The sequence below is a fragment of the Oreochromis niloticus genome, linkage group LG11 (genome assembly GCF_001858045.2).
Source record: "Oreochromis niloticus isolate F11D_XX linkage group LG11, O_niloticus_UMD_NMBU, whole genome shotgun sequence".
Lineage (NCBI taxonomy): Eukaryota > Metazoa > Chordata > Actinopteri > Cichliformes > Cichlidae > Oreochromis > Oreochromis niloticus.
The window spans coordinates 22,204,170-22,221,696 of NC_031976.2; the positions used below are offsets into that span (position 1 = coordinate 22,204,170).

General features: G+C 40.2%; 2 protein-coding genes across 3 annotated transcripts; both read right to left on the minus strand.

Annotated features, from left to right (window-relative positions):
- Nucleotides 1-188: 188 nt before the first annotated feature.
- Nucleotides 189-10,476, minus strand: mboat7 (membrane bound O-acyltransferase domain containing 7). Of its 2 annotated transcripts, none has more exons than XM_019364550.2 (9): nt 10,253-10,476; nt 8,901-8,983; nt 7,745-7,874; nt 7,373-7,499; nt 7,119-7,275; nt 6,510-6,705; nt 5,298-5,450; nt 5,025-5,201; nt 189-3,163 (listed from the first exon to the last, which is right to left on the minus strand). In XM_019364550.2, the coding sequence occupies exons 2-9, from the start codon at nt 8,974-8,976 to the stop codon at nt 2,752-2,754; spliced, it is 1,428 nt and encodes a 475-aa protein (XP_019220095.1). In that variant the 5' UTR covers nt 8,977-8,983; nt 10,253-10,476; the 3' UTR covers nt 189-2,751. The 2 variants fall into 2 exon arrangements, with proteins under 2 accessions (XP_019220095.1, XP_003450652.1); XM_003450604.5 differs by having other exon boundaries at nt 8,901-8,980; nt 10,253-10,475.
- Nucleotides 10,477-14,947: 4,471 nt separating this feature from the next.
- Nucleotides 14,948-17,398, minus strand: rps9 (ribosomal protein S9). Its single transcript, XM_003450681.4, has 5 exons — nt 17,258-17,398; nt 16,380-16,492; nt 16,121-16,243; nt 15,747-15,933; nt 14,948-15,206 (listed from the first exon to the last, which is right to left on the minus strand). Exons 2-5 carry the CDS (start codon nt 16,474-16,476, stop codon nt 15,029-15,031), a joined length of 585 nt encoding a protein of 194 aa, XP_003450729.1. The 5' UTR covers nt 16,477-16,492; nt 17,258-17,398; the 3' UTR covers nt 14,948-15,028.
- Between the last annotated feature and the right edge of the window lie 129 nt (nt 17,399-17,527).

A 17,527-nucleotide genomic window follows, 5' to 3' on the forward strand; every position in this document is an offset into this window, starting at 1 on the left:
TCAACCTAATGAGTTAGCTCTACCCAGCCAGAAGGGAAAAGCACACTGAAAACAAGGATGTCAGATATTTTGTCTTTTTGAAGTGCTAAAATCATAAATGTCTTTGACTTTACAGGAAAGGGGAGGAAATTAATGCATTTTAACAGCGGACAGGGATGCCAGGAAATGAAATACAACACGCTGCTGTGTACAACAAAAGCAACAAAAGGTTTTTAATAACAAGATGTGGTTCACAAACATTTACTTAGAGGAAGCACCGCGTCCCAATGGTTTGCTTTAATATGAACTTTATAACAAACTAAATCTTCACAGAGGAAATGCTGAGCTGTATTGCACTTTCAACACTGTTACAAATCAGGGAACGTTACAGCCGGCGCAAAAGCAAAAAAAACACAAAACAGACTAAGAAATAAAATAAATACCCTGGAGACGAGCGGTGAGCAGGACTTGTATTCGCAGTCATCGACGTGCAACAACAGAAACATTTCTCCAACGGTAAAGAAAAACAACACAACACAAAAATTAATTTGTAACTCTCATAACCTCAGGACCATACAGTGTGAACCAACAGTGAGGGCATGGTGATAACTCCATAACATCATGTATTAACTTTCAGCTGAAGTGCACTGAGAAGATCAAACAGTTTTACATCAATATTACAGAATGTTTGTATCACAAAAAATGAAAATATGGCCTCTCTAAAACATCATCGCTGCCTTGAAGAGAATTAACAGTTGAGACATGCTCAGGGTGTTCCCCACCTCTTGCAGTCAGCTGAGATTGGCTCCTGAATTTATTTTAGGAGCTTTCTTGACAATATCCCCCAATCCTAGCTGTGCTGTTATCAGTGACAAACACTGGCAGCTTATAGAAAATTGTGACTCTTCACATCAAATGTTTGGTCCCTACCCAGAATGTTACATGATGGCAGTACAGAGATTTTGGCAGTGAACGGACTGTTGCTATCATTTACATGGCACACCTTTCACTGGATACAACAGCATGCAGTGGAGATGCTCCTGATATGATCTAAACTGCTTACAGCTATGAGCAAAACAGTGAGGGGGACTAATGCAAAAAAAAGAAAAAAGAAAAAAAAAGGAATTTACAGGATTAAAATTTAGGACACATGTTCGGCTTACAAAATAATAGAACTTATAGTGTGTGCGTGTGTGTATATAACATATAACATGTTACCAAAAACAGTTAATGAGGTCCTAATTTAATTAGGCAGGAATACAAAGGTCAATTCTTATCAGACAGGCCACAATAGTTGAACTAATGACACACTCATTAGGTTCTCTCTATCATAAAACTAGTCATTCATCATTCTAATACAGGCTGTAGCCAGGATCTCAACGTGCCATACACCTCGTTTGATTAGGAATACAATGCAAAACTGCTTATACCTGGACTTGGTGCCATGAAATACTATCAAGACCACATACAGGTGACAGGATTGGATTACTAGCGCAGCAGGTAATGGTAAGAATCGTTCAGATGTGGATACAAGCACTGAAATCTGGGTCTTTGCTTCTTTTGGTGCGCTTAACTTTAAAAAATCCCATGCGCCACTTGTATTATCCATCACTTCCAGGTGAGGAAACAGCGGTCCTTTTTTTCTTTTTAAACCACAGAATTTCAATGTTTTACTTGAAAGACAATTGCAATAACACACTTATAACAGCAACATATGGACACTGAAGGGACTGAACCCACTTCCATGTCTTACAGACACAGCTGGTAAGTATGAACCTTTATCTATGTTAGTTTTGCTACATATAGAAACAGATTTAGTGAATCATGTATGTGTCCGAGCTACACATTGCTCTAATAGTCTGGTGATAACTGCAATAGGTAAAGGTAACCTTGCAAGCATTTCATTGTAGATGGAATCGTAGATGGATGCATCTGTGCTCAGTATCTTGTCCAACGTGTGGACTGGAGGTTGAGCCTCCTGACATTTCTAATACTAGACGACCCACTTAACACCTGGCCCAGCCAGGGTCGTGGACTCATAGATGGCGGTCGTGTAAGTGAGGAGTGCAAGGAGTCCATCCAGAATCTACCTCTACTACTACTAAAATCCTATACACCTGTTGGCACAATATTTTTGAAGAACAAAAAAAACAAAAGGATTTATGGTACAAATTGTGGTTTGGCTCCATCAGAAAGGCAACCCGGCATAAAAATCTGCCAATCAGACACCTGCTGTGGTGACCTCTCACGAATAAGGGAGTAGCCAAAAGTAGCTTTCCTTATATGATACTACTACTGGGATCCTGCACTTTCAAAGTCGACTTCTACACCAGCAAAAAGGGTTACTCAGTTTGATTTCATGTTAAAAAATAATGTTGAAACTGCTAACAGGCTTTATCAAAAGAGAAACAGAAAGTTTTGGTGCTTGTATCCACGTATGAAAGATTCTTCTGTAATGTTAAGATATCTGCTGCACTGTAACCGTTTACAGACCAGCTGCCACTTACACTGTAAAAGCATTCACGGAGCTCAAAGATTCCTCTTCCACTGTTCACAGCATTTGTATGAATATGTTTATATGAAATGCACTTTTATCTGTGTTTTTTAACTAAACTAGATTTGAACTTTTCTCTTGGACCAGTGTGAGCTTTCTTGTTAGGAAGATAAGCGTTGATGAAATCAGCGTTTGAAATTCTGCTCTTGCAGCAACCTCCTCCTCCTCCTCCTCTCCCAAAAATGATCTAACCAGTTTTTATTTCCTTGCACCTCCTTTCAGTCTGTTTTTTCTCCACTTTTCTTTTTATCATTATCTATCTTTTCGCCTTCTCTTTTCTCTTCTTTTTCCCCTCTCCTCCCTTCCTTCCTCCCTCCCTTTAGGACCCTGCCCACTAGTATACAGCAAACAGCAATGACATGCACGATGAAGTAGATGGACATCCAGTAGTTGATGGTGTCAGGGGCGTTCAGCAGCACGAAGCCCATGCACATGTAGTCGTAGGCCCTCATTTTCAAGAACCAGTGAACCCAGTCGAAGATGTTCTGCCCACGTGGACCCAGTTTAGCTCGGACCGAAGCCTCCATGGCAGACTCTGCTGCGATGCACAGGGGGATGGTGAGGAAAGAGAGGTAGTAGCCAGGGTGCAGTCCGTGCCAGTAAGCACTGATGAACATGGTCCAGCCAGCCCTGAGAGGTACAGACACAGGAGAGAGGCACATCAAACACGATGTGAGTTTCTGTCCTCAGTTGTTAGAGGTGTTAACATCATGAGGTGGGATAAGGATGGTTTAAGTGCAAAAAAAGAAGAATTGTTAAAGTTTTGACTTGCACATTAATATAAATGGGATATTTAAAGTCTGTGGTAAGTGTATTTGTAAGAAAACAAAACCCAAACCTGCTTTTTTTACCCAGATTATTAATATGTATCGGTATATTCATGATTCTGTGTACTATAAACTTCCACAAAAACATGTGAGCCGCGTCGGTGCACTGGCTGATATGTTCTTTTATCACAATGAACACTGTGTACTCTCTCTGTAGCAGGCAGTGTAGTTTATTTTTGATTCAATCCCACACACACACACCTTCCCACTGCTGTTAATACTCACTGGAGAACAGAACGCTTTGCTGAAAAGAGGCTATTAAAAAAAAATAAATAAATAAAAAAAATCCACTACTGAGTGAGTCATGTTTGCTACAAACTGAAGTGTCAAGCTTTTCTTTTCTATTATGTTTCAGCATTGTGTAAATGAGACACATTTTTAAAAAAATGTACATGTGCAACAGCGACAGAGACACTTGGAAACGTAAGCCAGTTAAGAAAGAAGATAGAGAAAAAAATGGGACATTTGTTATTAATAATAAAACGGGAGGGAAAAAAAGACACACTCAAACATTTTTTGGACTACGTTTAGCTTTGATGTTTCCATGCACTTGCTGTTTCATCATTTTCATACGTGTACGTAATGTCATAACATTTATTATTTCCAGACAGAGTTGCATCAACTTTTCACCAACATCTTGTTTTGATGATAGGAGACTCAGACTCACTCCCATGAGTGGAAATGAAGCCTCATGCTTCCTTAAACACTCTTTCACATTTGAGCCTGATCGAGTCACCTGACAGAACTTTAGGTTTCTGGCCGCCTAACGTTGCTGAGCCTAGATCTGGCTTACTGAAGCAACCCCAGATCATAACACTGCCCTCATGGGGTTGCACAGTACATAATAGGCATGATAGGTGCATCACTTCATTCACCTCACCCTGATGCTTTCATCACTCTGGAGCAGGTCAAATCTGCACTTGGACCACATGACCTTTTTCCATCACCCCAGAATCCAATCTTGGACACTCCTTACTAAACATTTCCTTCCCAATTAGCCTCACTCATAAATGAAAAGAGAAAAAACCCCACAGTTTTTTTTTATTCTTTCCCCCATAAAGACAACATTTGACAGTCTCCCTAGCACACTTATTGACAGGTTTTGACACCTCAGTACATATCAAAAAACATGTCTTTTGGCACCTGTTAAAACTGGTTCAGGGATTTTCCAATAGCATTACTAATCTGTACACCCAGCTATTTTTTATATAAGCATGCCTGAAATATGACTTACGACTGAGTTGAGCTTTGAGGATTACCCCTAGTCAGTTTTCAATGGGTAAAGCTTTTGGGAGAGAAGCTACTCATGTCGTCAGTTAGGGTTCAATACCCTGAAGCAGTTATTCAGTGCATGGCTGTTACTTATTTGCTTATTTAAATCCAGGTGGTGACTTTTTTTCCCCTTTTGGCCACGTACTGAGTTTGGAATTTTACTGTTGCCTCGTAATGTTTATTAGCCAACAACAGAAATGCATTTAGGACTTTTTACTTCTGTATAAGATATGAAGCTTAACTGGTATCCCTGCTGAATATAAACAGAATATCAAAGAAGACTGCTGCCACCTCTCACATGTACCTCCTGACATTAGAACTTATTGCACAGGTCCCATATACACCACACAGGGATCTCTTACTGTAGAATAAGCAGAACCTGCTTCACATACCTGAGTGTGTAGGCTTTGAAGGGGGCGTTGGGGTAGATGTAGTGATGCAGCCACCACTGCACTGTCATGTTCCAGTAACGCATGCCATGTCGGACCTTCACACAGAAGTCAGTGTTGTAACAGTCGATGTTCTGGATGGTTTTGAAGTCATATTTCTCCTCCGTGGTGGGATCAGGACTGGAGAGAAGACAGCATTTAACACTTTTAGAATATTCATTTATTTACACAGATGCATCCTCTTTTTATATGCTTGCTATTCCTGTGATTATGTACCTGTAGTCGACAGTAGGTCCTCCTCCAGGTTTGGAAAGAGCTTTTTCTGGATAGCAGCCCAGGCCGGCACTGATACAGCCAGCCTCAGCGCCGCACCACGCTGAATAGAAACGCATTCTAAATACGAAGAATATTGCTACCATGTAGAACATCCTGAGGATGAAAGCAAAGACAAAGTGTAACATGTATCTCTGTCTTAAGAAACACATAAGATGTGACAAAGCTATTCTGTGCCTTTTACTGAAGAGTTAATTCCATTTTGATGTATATACAGTTACTTTATTAAATACACCTGTTCAGCTGCTTGTTAATATCAAATCAGACAATCACACGGTGGCAACTCATTGCATTTAAGCCCGTAGACATGATCAAGACGACCTGCTCGAGTTCAAACAGAGGATCAGAATGAGGAAGAACGGTGATCCAAGTGACTGTGCATTTCACAAACTTCTGATCTGTTGGTATTTTCCCACACAACCATCTCCAGAGTTTACAGAGAATGGTCTGAAGAAGAGAAAATATCAACCAAGCATCAGTTGTCTGTGTGAAAATGGCCAATTCCTTTGAGCTGATAGGCAGTCAACAGTAACTCAAATAACCATTGTTACAAACAAGGGATGCACAAGGGCATTGCTAAACACACAACACATTGAACTTCAAAGCAGATGGGCTACAGCAGTGGAAGACCACACTGGGTGCCACTCGAATCAGCTGAGAACAGGAAACTGAGGCTAATGTTTGCACCGGCTCACCAAAATTGAACAAAAGGCATTAGTGGTGCAATTTTGTGGCACACTTTGGGCCCTTTAGTACCAACAGAGCATCATTTAAACACCACAGTCTACCTGAGTATTGTTCCTGACCATGTGTATCCCTTCATGACCACAGCGTACCCATTTTCTGATGGCTGCTTCCACCACGTCAGAAAGCTAAAATCAACTGAAACTGGTTTCTTGAACATGATGATACACTGTAGATGTACCTAATAAAGTGGCTAGTGATTAGTGTTATTTTTTAGTAAAATCGGTCTAATTAATTGTTCTAATAGAATTTTAAAAATTGCTTTGTTTACACTTGTCTTACTTTAGTCTACTTTTAATCACTAATAAAAAATAAAAACTCTCCAGTGATAATATGACAAAATGAAATTAATCTATAACTCCTATTAATTTTAAAGCAAATTGCTGTTGCGCTGATTCTTTGTCACAATACCTATAGAAAACGTTTTGATCCAAGAAGTCCTCGGTACGAACGTAGGCCAGCGGAAAGACAGAGTTGACAGCCAGGAACAGAGCGCCATAGACAGGAACCAGCTTCAAGCGCTGCAGGCATGGCGTCAAACCGGGGAGCGCCAGCGGGCTCGGCTGCCTCACCCAGTCAATGTATGTTTGGAAGCGGAAGAAAGGGCCTTTAAGGAGATGAAGGGATGAGACAGAGGGATAAATGCAGGATTGAGAAGACAGTGACAGACAAAAATTGGGCAATCAGGATGATGCAAGGTATAGAAAGGAACATTAGAGGGCAGTGTGGTTCAAAATAAAAAAAAATTTAAAAAACAGAGGGTGCAGTTGAGTAGGAAAAGGAAGTGAGAAAACAAAAATAGAGTAGAGATTTATGAAAACTGGTAGAAATAGAAATAATACTAAAAAAAGTATGGACTCACAATATTGGACAAGTAGCAGAAAGCGAGACAAAGAGAGACAACAGTTAAAATTCATGCAAAAGCAAATGAACACCAACAGTTAATTACAATTTACAGCTAAAAACAGTTCATGTAAGATCAGAATTTCCTCCTCTGAACATTTAAGACAAGATATTTACCTGTCATTATACCGACATAACAGTAACTATATGACAAAATGTCGTAGATGGAAGGCTCCTGCGACAGACCGCCAACGACGGGGGACTTTGCAAAGGAGCTCACGTCCTTCTTCTTCTCCACGTGGAAGCTTTGCACCTCATTGGCCAGACTCACCATCTACATTAACAGTAGGATAAGGATGCATGAATTGGAAATACACTGCAGTATAATTTAAAACTGATTTCTCCGCTTGAGTGTTTTTAACTTTCCATACCTTGAGCGTGAGAAGTAGCTGGACGGCGTTGGCGAAAGGTGTTGGTGATGGCAGACCAAACTTAGTGACCAGGCGGAAGAAGAGGAGGTAGAGAAAGGTCCAGCCGAGGCTCAGCGCTGGGGCGTGCCTTGTAAACAGACACATATAGTTAGGAGTGAGACAACATGTACATAGAGTCCCGTTGCGTGCTGTGATCTTCACTTTCTGGCTGAAATTAAAGCTTACAGGTTTTTATTTTTATGTATTTTTTTAACCATTTCTACACTCTAGATCGGCTGCTATATTTGAGAAATGTACAGGTTAATTTACAGACAACAGCTTGTGTGACACAAAGTAAAATAAGTCTGAAATGCATGGATGTTCATTCCTCACCTCCAGCTGCTTTTGATAATAATCCATGTTCCGATCACGGTCACCAGGGAGTGGAGTGTGTGGATGTGGCAGGTGGCGATAGTGATGGACAGGCCCAGAAGAAGAGCTGCACCCTGCTTCACAGGTGGACCTGAAGTGACAGAAAAATTGCAGAGTGGAAGCCACCTACAACTGTCTACTGTGGGGCAGGAAAAGTGCCTGACACAGCAGGAAAAATATAACGTTGCATAAGTCTCATTATTCCCACCCACTGCTGTCAACCCCTGTTGATAAAAGGTGGAGAAATGTGATTTTTTTTATGCAAATTGAAAATAAAAATAAAATCATCAGCTAATTAGTGAAAACCTTTAAAGAGAAAGCCATGCAAAATATAAACATCAGCATTTTTTGTGATTTTTATGTGTTTATCCTGAATATGTGGTCGTCCTTTCACGTATTCAAGCTACGGTAACGATTGCCTTTGAGGCAAACATCATTTATTGATTCCAGGAGACGTGAAAGTCCCTTCACTTTATTATTCAACTTGTACTGATTGATCAATATCCTTGCTGATAAATAGTCTACAAATTTAACTGATCACAAACCAGCAGTGTAAAGCAGACTCTGCAGCAGAATACAACCAAAAATAAAACCATTCAAATGTTTTCTGCAGCACCAGCTGAATGCATACGATTTCCTGTGACAAAGTGACACACACTTCTGTGCTGCTGTAACTTCCCTGCACAGGTACCTTCAGTGCTGTTTGTTAACATGGACTTTTGGTGTGACTTTGAATCCAGTCTTCAAGGGACTAACTTTTTTTTCCCACTAACTGTTGTTATGTTGTTTTGTTTCCAATGAATTGCACAACGTGCGTCATTGAAGATTTTCAGCTTCATGATTTATTCATCAAGATCCGATGTGCCAATATTTTTTCCGAGCACTTACAGAGCACTGAAATTCGACATAATTCGGCCCGTTTTAACCCTTTACTAACCAAGTATGCAATCTGGACTTATTTGAATAATCACAACTCTCAAAATAAGACTTTTTCCCCTTTTGCACTGTGTCAGTTTTTCATCTCATAGTATAACAATCACCAGCAAGCAGCATTAGATAAAAAAATAAATATATAAATTATGCATGAATTTGTTCATAATTTGATTGAAATACTCACTGAGGTACCGGAAGAGGAACCCAACAGGGATGGAAGCAGCAAGGACTCCCAGGTACACCAGCTCATCAGGAGACATCGCTCTGCTGACACACACACACACACAATGATCAGATCCAAACTAATGCAGAAAACCACACGCACACACAGACGCACGCGCGCACACACACATACACACACACTTTTATAATGCAACCCACATGCAAAGTAAAGCATGAGAGAAACACTCCATGCAAATACTCAGAAATAAAGTTTGTGTGCTGAGAGTGAGGGATATTTCTAAGAGCCACCACAGTGCGGTGAATTACACAAACACACCACTGAGGCCAGAGTGGTTAGCAACAGGAAGTCTAAACAAGTGTTGTTTAGTGTAGATGTAGGTGTAGAAAAGGAGCTAAAGTACACAAGAAATACTACAACCTCCTCTAAACACCATTTTAAGGACAGATTTATTTTCTGCATTTCAGTAACAACAAATCACTTGTGCTTGTGTAAAATTATCTCGACAGCAATTATTAGGTTTGCTGAATTTGAACTTCAGCGGTTGTGGTGGTGGTGGTGCAATATGCACTGGTATACTTTGCGTCAGTTCAAAATGTAATCCTAACCCTATCCTTTACTAGAATTTTTTCACAGCACTTCTAGTCTCCTATAGTTTATAGCGAAATTCAGCACGGTAATAGTTTATCCATTTGAATAAAAATGAATAGTTACAAACATTTGGCCCGCACTTATCCAGCCTGAATGCATCTTTATATCCCACCTCAAGCTTTTTCAGTTTTTAGATACTTTTAATATTCTCCAGAAATGTGCTGCACAGGAACACAATAGGGTCTAAAATAATAATAATGATAAAAAGCCATTTTAACATCATCTGTACACATCCGCGAACCCTTATGAGAACACAGAGTCGTCTGTAACACCCCTCACATGGTTAGAAAAAAAAAAAAATCTGCTCCATGTGAAGGAGAAATTATCCATGTTAAGGTAACTTCCGGTGACAAGACAAGACAAGAAGAGCACCTTGTGCAAGAGTACACTTCTCTTTTTATTAGTGTGGAAACCACTGTTGATTATATTCCGGGGTTAAAGCGTGGCTGCTGTCAGTTACCATCAGCATGCACACCTTCAACAAGATAGGTGCAGTGTTAGTGACTAGTAACAGTACTGTGTGCTTTACTGAATAAACTGGGTTAAAAACACAAGATTACGCATAAAACCCACGTAACAGGAGCTTAAGCCACGGCTCCACAACCGTTAACAGGCAGGAAGGAGACAGAAAGCAAAACTATCGGTCCACATTAATGTTTCATATTGGATTGAACACCGTTAGAGCAGTAGACATTGTTACTTACATTTATACAGCGGGATACCTGTCCGTTTGAAGACTGGTAACACACCTAACTAGCCATTCACACTTTAACACCGGATCAGTTTTCACTTCCTGGTTGACGAGCGATGCGTCAGAGGTGGATTGTACCATTTTTTTAAATTATATTTTAAATTATATTATTTTATTAGTTTATTGGAGACAGGAAAGAGAAAATGGAAGAAGACGGGGAACAAAAAGCCTCGACTGGAGACTCGAACCTGCACCTTTACAGTCAGCCTTTTCAACCACTGAGCTAAAGTAGCGCCCGGATTGTACCATTACCACTTTAACGGCAGGGGTGTGGATTGGATGTCAGTCTAAAACGCGATTCCTTTCCATCTGCATTTAACGCTGTGGCTCACTGTATTTTACTGAAAACTGTCCAACAGTGGACTGGCTTTTCCGGTACAGTTTTAACGTGGCAATGTAATTATGTGTGTCTGTGTGAATATCAGCAAATGAGTGAATTACAGAGTAAGAGGGGCATCAAATGAAAATTAGTTTTTAATAGTTTTTTTTTTCTTTTCTTTTTTTTTTACCTGCAGATATGCAGTCTTCACACAGTGGGAAGTGTGTTAATTATGAATATATTTGTCAGTTCTGGTGGCAAGTTGAATTTATTTGGCACAGACATTGACTAAATCTAATTTACTCCTGATGCCACGGGCCCAAACGTGAACCTTGTAATGCATATTTTTATACCTCAGTTAATGTCCAAAATAGACTTTGAAACATTAAAAGAAGCTTTAGAGTAATTTTTTCAGAAATTAGAAGTACAGTAATTACAATGTGCAGTGTAGTACGGTGTGTGAGATATTGAAAATAAAAACAAACCCACAGCTTTGTGTGGTGCTGAAGGTTAAAACCTCTACTGGGAACTTTTGATTGCTATCAGGGACCAGGCAAGAACATACAGGCACAGGTGTAATCTTAAAAAAGTTCCAAATGCCAAAAAAATAAAAATAAAAATTAAGAACCAAGTAACACAATAAAAGAGGTCAGCTTAACAAAATTCTACTCTTAATTTCTTTATTTGTTTTTTGGACAAGTGGAATTACAAAAATCTCTTGAATCTTATTGACTTTGATGGACAGAAGAAAATAAATATGCTGTTTGGGGTCACTTCTCATAATCTGGAACTTTAGTATTGAATATTCAACTTGGAATTTTCTGCTTTTCATTGTATTTAGTGACTGAAAATATTATGAAAACACTGAGAAGACAAATCATTAACAGTGTGTTGTCAGATAGAGGTGATGGTGAGGCTGTCTTAGTTCTCTTTCTGTTGCAGAACTGACTCAGTTCTTCTGACCAGTTCATGTCTGAGGTTCAGACCATGAAGAATGTAACTATAATAATGAACCTGAAGTATGATGTATGATCCTCCGACCCACCAGAGAATTGCTCCCAGCTGTGGTTTCACCTCCACCTGCTGAACTCATAGAACAGCAAACAACAAGTCCAGAGACAGACTCAAATGTAGCATCACTTTCATCACTCACTCCTGAACCCCTGTGAACCATAACGAGTGTGGCCTCTCTAAACATCAGTAACTAAGAAAATATGTCAGTAGGTACCCTAGTAATTAATGACTTTATTATTATTATTATTATCATCATTATTATTATTATGTTTTTACAGCATTTCAACAGTTGAAAGAATTTGATGAGAATCAACTGAAGTAACATTGAGTAACTTATTTCTTTGACAGGTGTTGTTCAACACACCCATTTACAACATGGCTGTGAAGATCTGGTGGGCTACAGGGCTCAGGTAAGACGCAGATCCATCCAAACAAAAACTGACATAAAATATCAGGTTATTTCTGAGCACCTGAGGGTGATGGCGTTAAAATTTCTCCTTTTATTTTTAGATTGCAATGATGATGGATCCCAGGAATAACACCTGAGATCTCTGTCCAGAAGACTGCAGTCCTAGGAACAGCTAAGGTTCTGCACAGGACCCGCAAGCTCCTGATCTTGAAGGATAGACTGAATATATATTTAAAACTTGCTATATAAGGCTTTGATAGATGCCTTATTGAGACTTTGGAAGTTTACAAGACTGAGTCAACTGCTTTAAAAAAAAGTTGTGTTTTTACTGTATTACCTGTACTGCTTTTCTTAAATCTGGCCCCTGACATATTCCCTTCATGACATAATAATTAATAAAAACTAAAACAAATAGAAACTGAACTAAAATGAAACATCCTCCCCCCCAAAAAAAAAGCTAAACTGAAATGAAAAAACTCACTCTAAAAACTAACTGAAACTAAACTCAATTAAACGCGAAAAGTCTAGAGAAAATAAAAACTAATTTATTACAAATACAGACGTCCTGTATAAGAAGGGCCAGAGGCGACCCCACCTGCTGAGGAGACTGAGGTCCTTCGGAGTGTGCAGGACTCTGTTAAGAAAATTCTATGATACTCTGGTAGCATCTGCCTTTTTCTATGCAGTGGCCTGCTGAGGGGGCGGATGCACGGACAGGGACGGGAGCAGGATTGACAAACTGGTGCAGAGGTCTAGCTCTGTGCTGGGATGTGCTCTGGAGTCTGTGGAGGCGGCGAGAGGAGGATGTTAGTAAAGCTGACATCCATCATGAACAACCCACATCACCCTCTGCATGAGTCTGTGAGTGTGCTGAGCAGCTCCTTTAGTGGGAGACTGAAACACCCTTGCTGCAGGAAGGAGCGCTTTCACAGATCATTCATCCCAACAACAACTCCTCAATCACGATGTCATGAGTCACAGGACATTGTTGACATCCACAGTCACACTTCATGCATGTGTATCATCCATATGTATATTTATTGTGTACATGTGTCTGTGTACATGTTTATACTTATAGATATCTATTACTTACACTGTAATAGTAGTGGTAGAATAGTTAAATTTGTGTCTTGCATATTTCCACAACGCTCTATCCATAATCACATACTGTGTATGCTACTGTTGTTTAAAGTGTTTAATCTTACTTATTTTGTATTTTTTGTCCTTTTCTTCTGCCATCTGTACCTGAGCTGAGGTAACACACAAATTTCCCCATTGTAGGATCATTAAAGTCTTATCTTGAGATTACAAAACTATAAGAACTATGACCTTGAGCTTGTCATCCACAGGCATAGTTTGAGTTTTCAATACTATAGAGATGACACGCAGCTTCACAGCTCTTTAACCTCATAAACAATATTAAACTAAACTTCCTGTGTTTCTATTTGGCAAAATATGAATAAGAGTAACATAACAGTTGTCAGCTTAATCTGGCATCTAGCACACTCACAGCTACATACCTGAACTATGTCTATAACGCTGTGTATTTTAAAAACCTCAGTATAAATAAGCATGTCAGTTCAGGTGTCAAGTTTTGTTTCACACAGTTAAGGAGACTTAGGCTACGTTCACACTGCAGGCGAAAGCGCATCAAATCCGATTTTTTCGCCCCTATGCGACCCGTATCCGATCTTGGTATGACAGTGTGAACGGCACAAATCCGATATTTTCAAATCCGATCTGGGTCACTTTCGTATGTGGTACTGAATCCGATACGTATCCGATGTTTTAGAAAGCGACTGCTGTGTGAACGGTCAAGTCGCATTAAATCCGTCTTTTACGTCACTGACACAAGACAGACGCCAATTATCAGCGCCGGAGAAGCGCCCGATAGGACATCGCGAACGGTTTCTTGCCATCCGGTGAAACTGTTGGGAAGACCACATTGGAGAAATGTGAACATTTTATTTTTACTGTATTTTCTGCAGATTCTGACAGAAATCTGCAACTATCCTTTGAAGCACCGCTCCTCTAAAACAGCAAAAAGGATCATTATTAGGTTATTTGCATTATTATGTAAATAACAAAATAACTTAAAGCAAAAATTTGGAAACATAAGGTCCGAAGTCTTTATATTAAGGCCAATCAGTCAAACAATATTGTTTGCTCTGGGTCTAAACAGAGCGAGTTGTGTGACACATCTTCTTTTGCGCATGCGGGCCGCTTTGAGCGTTCACACTGTAGAGCGTTTGATGTCGCATTTTATGTGTAGTGTGAACAAGCAGACAAAAAAATCGGATTTGATCAAAAAATCGGAATTGAGCATTAAGACCTGCAGTGTGAACGTAGCCTTAGTAAAATTAGCTCAAAATTATCTGGAAGAAATCTAGAGTCAGTACATACTGTTGCATCTCATACACTATCTTTGAGAAACATACAAGTTACAGCTGGTCTAAAATGCAGCAGCCACACTTTCTACTAATCCCCATAAATGTATTATTCCTATTTAAGCCTCTCCTAATTGGCCACCTATTTAATCTATAATTTATTTTAAGATTTTTTTTGTCACTGACTTTTCACACTTGCATAGAAGTATACCCCTGTTAGTAACCATGAGATCTTCAGCTGAGGCTCAGCTAGCCAGTCTACAGGTCCACATTAGCAGATATAACTTTCAGGGATTTTCTTCTCTGGATGATGCAAAAACACTAGATTGTTTCTGAAATGTGCTATATGAATAAATTTTATCATCATGATGCAGCATATGTCAGCTGTATCCTGTAATATTACGTATTCTTCTATTTAATGTCCTTATTTGACTCTTTGTGTACACCACTTTGCTACCGTTTGAGTAAAGCTCTTAAACTTAAGTTTACATTTTAATAAAACTGCATAGAGTCAACTACTTTTTTTTGGATAAACCAAACATTTTATTGAGAATTGTCACAACAGGAAGTATCAAGAAACACTCCTGAACAACATCCTTCTTAATCCTCCTCCTCATCGTCAGCTCCTCCAGCTCCACCCTGGCCCTTCTTGGCGTTCTTTCTCTTGACGCGGCCTGGGCGTCCACCGCCATACGGAGACCTCAGGGAGAAGTCAATGTGCTTCTGGCTGTCCAGGCGAACCACAAAAGAGGGGATGTTCACCACCTGCTTGCGCACACTGCCAAGACAGACAATAAAGACGGGAGGACTTTAGAAAATGTTGATGCATCTTTCAGTTGCACTTAAGAATTGTCTTTGGAGTTTAAAAGCTGAAAAAGCACAAGTTTTCTGGGTGGAAAAGGTGTGAATCTTTAATATTTTACATGTATAATTTACTGCAGGCTTCATTGACGAGGAATTCTTGACACCACAGGAAATCTGAACTTATGACTTAAATCATCAGCCTGAGTACTTCATATCCAATGCTGTAGTGAATACTACAATTGCCCGAGGTGCAATCCCCCATACCTTACCTGGCGGCCACAACACTGTGGCACTGTCTGCGCCCTCGGCGGCAGGATTGGCTCTGGGCAATGTCTACTGACAAGGTATACGGTTTTGATACCGAATTGACCTTGATGAAAATCTTAACTGTTGTCAACAGGGTGTGTTACAGGTTGGTGGTCCTCTGATGGAAGAGGAAGCATCGACAGGTTCTCATGAGTCCATCAAAAAAAAAACAACCCACTGAGCCTGTTATGTGTTGCTTTAAACTTACCGAATGTGCCTCTGGCGGATAAGGACACGAGCATGGTGGATGCTCTTGGCAAGTCCAAGCTTGAAGACCTGTGTCTGCAGCCTCCTCTCCAAGAAGTCCTCGACCTTCAGGCCCAGGATATAATCGAGCTTCATCTTACCCTCATCGAGCACACCGATTCTCACCAGACGCCTGAGCAAAGCGTTACCTGGAAAACCACACATATACACAAAATGTCATTTAAACATACAACCACAGAGACATGTTCAAAAATTTATGCAGAGCAGGAATATTGGCCTCATTGACGAGGAATTCGTGACACCATGGTGAAGTCTGACACTTTATATATTTAAATCATCGGCCAACACAAACCAGCTATAACTCATCCTACCCACCTTCAAACAGACGCTTTGGGTCCTTCTCATCCAGAGTGAGCAGCTCTCTGGCAGCCTTGCGGATCTTGGCAAGGGTGAACTTGACCCTCCACACCTCACGCTTGTTCCTCAGCCCATACTCGCCTTAAAGGGAGATGAAACACCGTAATCAGTTAAGTCTAGCTCATTAAAGGGAATGCCTTGAATTATTTCTACATATATATAGAGAGAGGGGGGGGAGAGAGAGAGAGATATGAAAGTTATGAAGATGAAAACATACCAATGAGCTTCAACTCCTGGTCGAGACGGGACTTCTCGAAGGGGCGGCGGGGGGTGACATATGTCTTACGACAAACCCAGCTTCTGGCAACGGGCATGATGGCTTATAAGTGCCTGCAAAACCAAGAAATTACAATGAGGGGGACGCTACCTATAAGATTTATACCATATTACACTTTTAATGGGTTATTCAAGGTCGACATGTTATTTGACTCTTGTGCACAGAAGACATTTTAAAGGCAAACTGATTATGCATGTTCCAGATAAAAGCATGTGCAGCAACAACTCAAGTTACAATTTACAACTAAGACAATCAAGTCAACCTCAAAAAGTAGAGTCAGTTCAATTAAGCCAAATAGGCTCTCCATCTGTCAGTCTAGTTCAGTTTTTCAAAGAGTTTACTGAATAATTAAAAAAAAAAAAAACATTAACCTTTTACCAGGCTAAAGGGACCTACAACTGTCCCTATTACTTCCCTGCTTCAACTCTATCGGTCAGATTTGCCACACGATCGTATGGTTTATGAAGACACAGGTAATGTGTAAGGACTGAATTGAATAGCAAGACAGATACATCGAGATATGCTTCATTAAATGTTTCTGAAACCACAATAAACCGAGTATAAATGTTTAACAGACCGGGTATTTTAGCATCTGTAAGACTAGGCCGCAGCTACACCGCACCACGTTGTTTAATGTTAACAGCTAGCATTAGCTTAGCTGAAGCGCTTTTCGTTTAAAAACGCGTTAAAAAAATACATGCAGGCCATCAATCGGCACAGGCATAGGTTTAATTTCATGTCCTCTGACTGTTTTTAAACGTGGAGGTCCAAATACACTAAGTTTGTATTGCTGGTAAGGATGAGGATGGTAACCGTACCTGTCTCGCTCAGGCTCGCGCAGTAAAGAGGAAGTTAAAGGAAGTTCATAATCATTTATAGGGCCTGCGAGCACACTACATATCCCATGATGCCTCTCACCGTCCAAACGGAAGTCGGGCCCGCTGGGTTTGTCGCTCTCTGTTGGTCAAAGCGAAGAGCACCACCTGAACACAAGGAAGGAGTTAAGATGAAGTGTGTTTATGCGCTTGAATCACGAACAGGCCTCATGTGTCATTACATAGATGGTATAACACACAGCTTCAATGTGC